General features: G+C 41.1%; 1 protein-coding gene across 4 annotated transcripts in view; it reads right to left on the bottom strand.

Moving 5' to 3' along the window:
* Positions 1-1,802: 1,802 nt before the first annotated feature.
* The window catches only part of Nr2c1 (nuclear receptor subfamily 2, group C, member 1), a 49,675-nt gene continuing 45,066 nt past the window's right edge, over positions 1,803-6,411 (bottom strand). For 2 of the 4 annotated variants that reach the window (XR_001779515.2, XM_006513592.3), the window contains exons 13-14: positions 6,079-6,184; positions 1,803-3,842 (exon numbers count right to left, since the gene is read on the bottom strand). Coding sequence is in view for 3 of the 4 variants with exons in the window: in XM_006513592.3 (XP_006513655.1) it covers positions 3,668-3,842; positions 6,079-6,184 (281 nt within the window). In the remaining variant the exon portion in view is untranslated. The remainder of the gene's footprint in view (positions 3,843-6,078; positions 6,185-6,411) is intronic. The other 2 variants (NM_011629.3, XM_030245065.1) reach the window with 2 other exon arrangements.

Below are 6,411 nucleotides of genomic sequence, written 5' to 3'. Positions count from 1 at the left end.
GTGTTCGGGTAAAACCCGCCGGGCGGAAGACGAGATACTCAAGGCGCCACCGTTTGGAGGTTCCTGCTCGTCAACCGGCCGCGGAGGTCGTTCTACGCAGGCGCAGAGCTGGAGGTCGCGCAGGGAGGATTATCTGGGGTTTTACAGTACAGGTTGGTGTCTTCCTAAAGGTGAAATTAATGTTTTCGGAGGCTGTACCCAGAAAGCGACCCTGCGGGGAGAAGTACGCCAAGCAAAGCTTTCCCAGATGGGAGTTTCTCCTGTCGAAATAAGTTTCTTCCTCCAGACAACGATGACGCACATTCCAAAAATTCCTTATAGCACTAGAAGCTAAGAAATGCATTACTGACCCCACAGCGGTATTGTACATTTAATACAGAGTGCGTATGATTTTGAATTCATTAAGCGTCGGTATGCTGGTAGATGAGTGATGAAGAATTGCAAAGAATAAGATTAAGTAAAATACCTGAAGGATTTGTTATTTTATTGTTGCAAGGTGTAAGCACAGACACTAGGTAGACTTCATCACAGAGTTAGTGCTTTACAAAATAATAAAATAAATAAACAATACTGGCAAACCCCTAGCCATAAAAAAGAAAAAGAAAAGAAAAGAAAGAAGAAACTAGGATTAATAAAATTAAAGATTAAAAATAGTTAAGTGTCAAGTCGACAAGGCTGGCCAGATTGCGAACCTCGGGAATACACCTGCCTCCACATCCCTGGAACTGAGTCTACAAAGGTGCCACCATACCCGAATTTTCTACATGGGCTCTGAGCTGTAACTTCTTTTCTCACGCTTGCAAGGTAGGCTAAGATCAAACCCAGGTCCTTGGCAAGAGCAGCTAATATTCTTAATTTCATTTTAAAAATATTTTGCGTTATTTGCATATTGTTTCCAAGCCCTGTGTGTCTTTACATATTCCTCACAATATGTATGTTTTTTGATGACTAGAATGCAGGGGAGTCACAGGAGACTTCTGATAGCAGGATAGAAGGCAAATTGGCCTCCAGCTCTTTCCCTTAGAACACAGCCAGTAGGCAGTAAGGAGCAGAACAGAGAGACTCTGGCCATGCCCAGATTCTGTCCCACTGCAAGTCCCAGCTAACAGCCACTAATACTCAGTGACTACAGAGATTTAAACCCATGATTTCTGCCAGACCCCTGTTCTGACTGAATGGAGATAGGTTGTCCCTGACCACCTCTGTCTGTATTATACATTCATGTGAAAATGCACACTTCTAACTGGTAGGTTTGGGGTGGCTAACCGCAAAACCTTGATGCTTGACATACTGCCAATAGTTTTGAAGCCCCTTCTATATCCTTCCCCGTTTGCACCTTCCTCCTCCCTTCCCAACTATTACCTAGACTTGATGCTCTTGCTTCTTGACTACATTTTATATGTATATGTACATGTAAATGTACTGTTACACAGATGTAACAGTAAACTAGTTAAATCATATTCTCTATGCTTTATGTACTTATTCAAATCGATGCAGGTTTTCTTTGTTTATATAATCTTAAACTCCATGTGTGTGTGGGGAGCACAAAGGAAAGAGACTGAACTCAGATAGCTGCATTTCCACAGAAAGTGCTCTGACCCTCTAAGCCATCTTGCCATTATTTTTGTTCTTAAAATGCTTATATGATTTTTCTCCCTTCTACTGCTGGAGACTGAACCTAGGGCCTTGTAAATGCTAACCTAAGCACAAGCTCTCCCACTGGGATGCCCTATGACGCAGAGGGCATCCAATCACCAAATAAATAGGTCATTGAAATAAAATACATTGACAGGATACAGAAATTTGTAATGCAAGTCACATTTTAATACAGTTTTAAAAAGACTTCCCAATGTAACTACAAATTTCATCAGGAAAAATATCTCAAAGAAATAACCATTAGGACACTTTTTTTTTTTTGGTGAATCCTTGGCTTATTATCTTGAGATGATAAAGGTATCAAAGGAGCCAACATTTTGACACTGTGATATGACATCGTCATCTACAGATGTGCTGGGATGCAGGTTACACATGCCCTACTGAGACTTTCTGCGTGAGCATTTTATGCTCTATGCACTATTCCCTGGCAGCTTCTTATAAATAGAACTGTTGACAGGATGAAACAGGAAATAAAGCCCTCCTAGTAAGTTGGTAACATTTGCAAGACTACACTTTTAAACTTTTTGTTACTACTGTTAGTAGTAAAATCCACCACCCCCCATAGAAAAATTCAGCAAAACTTTTTATTAATAATAAAGAATGTAATCTAACTGCAATAAAATCTCTGTGTTTGAAAAATAAATACCAGCGTGTGGTGCATGTCTATAATCCCAGCAACGGGGAGTGGGAGGCAGGAAGATAACGGCAAACTTGAGTTCAGCTTGGGCTGGGTAGCAAGATCCTGTCTCAAGAAAACAAAACAGAGATGTGGAAAAGAAGGACGGAGAGAGGGAGAGGGAGAAAGAAGAAAGGGAAGAGGAGAGATGGGGGGAGAAGATCAACAAATAGATGAACAGATTTACTAAAGGAATCCATTATAAAATCAGTACAAAGAGCGACTGATGCCTGTCATATTGGTGTGGAAGACTGAGGAGTCTAAAATGCTTTGGTTGTAGCAAATAATGAAACTTGAGGTTGTTAGAGCAGCCTTCCTCGGCTCTGCAGGGAAAAGAATCAGTGCAGAGTCTTTTGCCTTTATGAATTATCAATTGCTTGAATTATTTAACTCACCTTGGAACCATATTGGCTTTGATAATTGCATTACTTAGCAAACTGGGTGAGTTTTTTTAAAAAGGACCCAATAAAAACGGCTAAAGGCCAGGGCAGGGTGAAAAAGCTGAACCCCCGTCTGAGAAGAGGATAGATGCTTTCTGTGGAATGAAAAAAGCAACTACTTTAGTATCCATTCTAAAATACTAATACATCCTGGGGGCAGTCTGTACTATGTTTAAAACACAGTAAACCCCCAAATTTAAAACAGGATCCCCATCTTATTCTCAAGACTAATTTTCTACCGCAATGAATAAAAGTGCTTATAACTAATAATCTACTACACTATGAAAGAAAATACAAATGGCTTGTGTCTCATTGCCAGCAACGAGAGTGTTATATGCTTGATGTTTATAAAAGCATATACATATATATATATATATGTATATATATATTCATTTCTTACTTCCTATAGCTCTGATATTATCATTATATAAGTGAGCATAAGATAACCTTTGACCTGGTAACTAAAATGATTATGGATAAGTAAGATGTAAGAAGTCCCTGCTTAGGTGTTTAATTATTAATGTTCTGGCTCAATGGAATTAAACAGGAAGAGAACGCAATTCAGGGGGGAAAAGACTAGTTTATTTGTTTTATAAAATAGAATGAGAAAGCTTAGTGTAGATGGTCAGGAGGAGACAGTCTTAGGTGTCATCCTCACCAAGAGCAGCCCAGTACCTTTTTAAATCATCCCTAGAGGACAGACAGGGTAGTATATTTCCTGACCCCTGCCTGGTCGCTTGATTTCTTCTTAAGGAATCCAAAAGAAAAATACTTTCAATTTTGGTTACTCTTACAGTTACTATTCGCAGACTCCCTGGAAGCAACAGCTCCATTTGGTTTCTTGTGTCCCGAGAAGGAACAGTAAACTTAGTTCATAGCGGGGTGACCTCAGCTCTCAAAGGCTGTGACCAATTATTTGAGAGTTGTAATCTGCAGGCTCCATTTTTAAAATGTGTGGGATAACACTGTCGATCCGTACGTTGCCAATGAGACCTTTGAAGAACAACTCCTCAGTAATGGTAGCGTTCATCAGCCGCAAGGCGGGCAGTCTGAGAAGTAATCGCGACAGCCTGAAAGAGGAAGCGGAGACAGGCAAAGTCAAAAGAGACTGAGCAGAATGCAAAGCACCCATGTGAAATAATAGAGATCCAAGTTTCAAAACGAAGACGAGTAGTTTGGAATGCCAAGGCTTAGAGTGGCAGGGCTGCCATCTACAGCATACTGACCCCTGCACAGCAAAGCCTTGCTCTGAACTGCCCCACCACACAGTCCCTGCCTGGCTGCAAGAACCGTGGGACTACAGTATTAAACCACAGGTTAGGTACACTCGAGAACAGCTTCCCAACTTCAGAGGGGAAGAACAATGCTTTATATTATCAGAACACAGGAGGCTCAAAAAATCTTTTCTTTTGAAATCACAGACATAGACACATACATACACACAGACACACAGACACAGGTACAGACACACATATGGGTAGATTACACACACATAGGCACAGGCAGATACACTTAGACACAAAGATATACATAGACAACTCTTCAGAGACACAGACATAGAAAGACACACACACAAACACCCATAGACACACTAACAGACACAGAGATACATATAGACACAACAGATCCAGACATACCTAGACAAACAGATACACATAGACACAGAGAAAGAGACACAGACATAGACAGACACACACAATCCTAGAAATGACGTAATGACGTAATCGAAATGACGTAACAGATAACTGATACTATTATAACAAGCGTGGATAGAGAAAAAGGCCACTGGTCTCAAACAGTGACTCAACTGCCCCTTACTTCCTCCAGGCGTTTCACAGAGCTGGTGTGAAGATGAAGGATTGCTTCCTGTCCAATTCTAGGTTTGGGAGTAAGTTCATAAAGGTAGACCATTAGCTTGTGAGGAAATGAAATGAAAAAGCACTGTTCAAGGGGACCGACTTCTGAATAAGCAGGGACGTAAGAAACGGAGAAAGCATCCTTACTCTTGTGCTCTGGGCCATCGGAAAGGAAAGCAGGAGTTACGGGTTAGACATACACTGAGTTCAGGAGCATCTGACAGCTGAGGTAGACTGCCAGTGCTGAACACACGAGCAGTCTGTGCAGCAGGGACGTGCCAGGCAAAGGCGTAATGTAATGGAAGGTGTGGCAAAATAAGAGACCAGGACACTGCTACTCATAATGGCATGCCAGCTAGAATGCATGGATAATCTCTAGATTCCTTGTTTCATGTGTTTTGTCTGAGATTGACCACAGATTGATGTGGCTGATCCCCCAGACGTGGGTGGCTATTTTTATAAAAATAAGAAAGGAAAATTCTCTCCCACCCAAAGAACACTGGCAAGAAAGGACTTGGAAGGATTACCACAAGCTATTATTTCAAAGTTAATTATATACAGTTAAGAGTGTTTTAATTTCTCATTTTTTCCTCTCTTTTTACAAATAAAATTATTTCATCTGAGAAGCTGGGATCTACAACTCAACTGCGTGGGTGAGGCTAGGCTCTGACAATCCTGCATCCTTGAGACAGTTTCTCACCCTCTCTATTTAAATAAAGCAGTGGTTCTCAGCCTTCTGAACACTGCAACCCTTTAATACAGTTCCTCATGTTGAGGTGACCCCCAACCACACAATTATTTTATTGCTACTTCATAACTGTAATTCTGCTTTGTTAATTGAGCTATTATAAATTGTAATGTAAATATGTGATACGCAGGATATCTGATAATGTGAACCCTGCAAGAGGTCATTCTGCCCTCAAAGGGGTCGTGACCCACAGGTTGAGAATCACTGATTTAGAGCGAGTGCTCATTAAGTATTGCAGGTGACACCTGCTAACAGCTGGTTTCCCCCTCTGTGTGGGAGAGCACACCCAGAGCCTTGTATGTGTGTCACCACTAACCTGCAGCCTTGGAACCTTCTTCACTGGGAGTGATGAGGTGGTCACCCAGGACCTCACACATATTAAGCAAGTTCTAACACTAAGCTGCTTCGACCATCACATTACGGCCTTCAAAAGCATTACCCATTTCAAAGGTCACAGTTAACTGAAACATTAAATTACTCTTAAAATGGAAAATACTGATAGAGAATAGATTTACTAAAAAGCTTTTAGGTCAGGCATGGTGCCACATGCCTATGTATAATCCTAGCAATCTGGAGGCAGAGGCAGGGGGATCGGGTTTGAAGGCAAGCCTTAGCTGTATGTAAGTTCAAGGTCAAAGTAAGCTACATGAAACCCTTCTCAAAACCCTCCTAAAATTTTTTCAATGAACTGCTTGGAGGTACCTGTAGGTGTCATCTGGATATGTCCTGGTGATATAATCTTGGAATTCCACATAAGCCTTTTCCTGAAATCTCTCAATTAGCTCCATGTTCTCCAGGCCTGGGTGATCTAAGGAATATGATATAAAAGAATATAGGTATTCCAGTTCTGAGTGTTCATTTAATAATTCATGGGACAGGGAGGCAGAGGACAGAGGATCAAACAGTTCATTTGACAGAGATGCCCCACATACAGTGTTTTGTTCCTTTATTCCATAAGTGCTTGCTGAATACACCAACAGTGTCTTGTAGCCAGAAGGAACTCATCACATCTAATAAAAACCAGACCACTGTGTA

Source organism: Mus musculus, chromosome 10 (genome assembly GCF_000001635.26).
Source record: "Mus musculus strain C57BL/6J chromosome 10, GRCm38.p6 C57BL/6J".
NCBI lineage: Eukaryota > Metazoa > Chordata > Mammalia > Rodentia > Muridae > Mus > Mus musculus.
The sequence above is the reverse complement of the archived record's forward strand: the minus strand, read 5'-3'. Positions and strand labels throughout refer to the sequence as shown.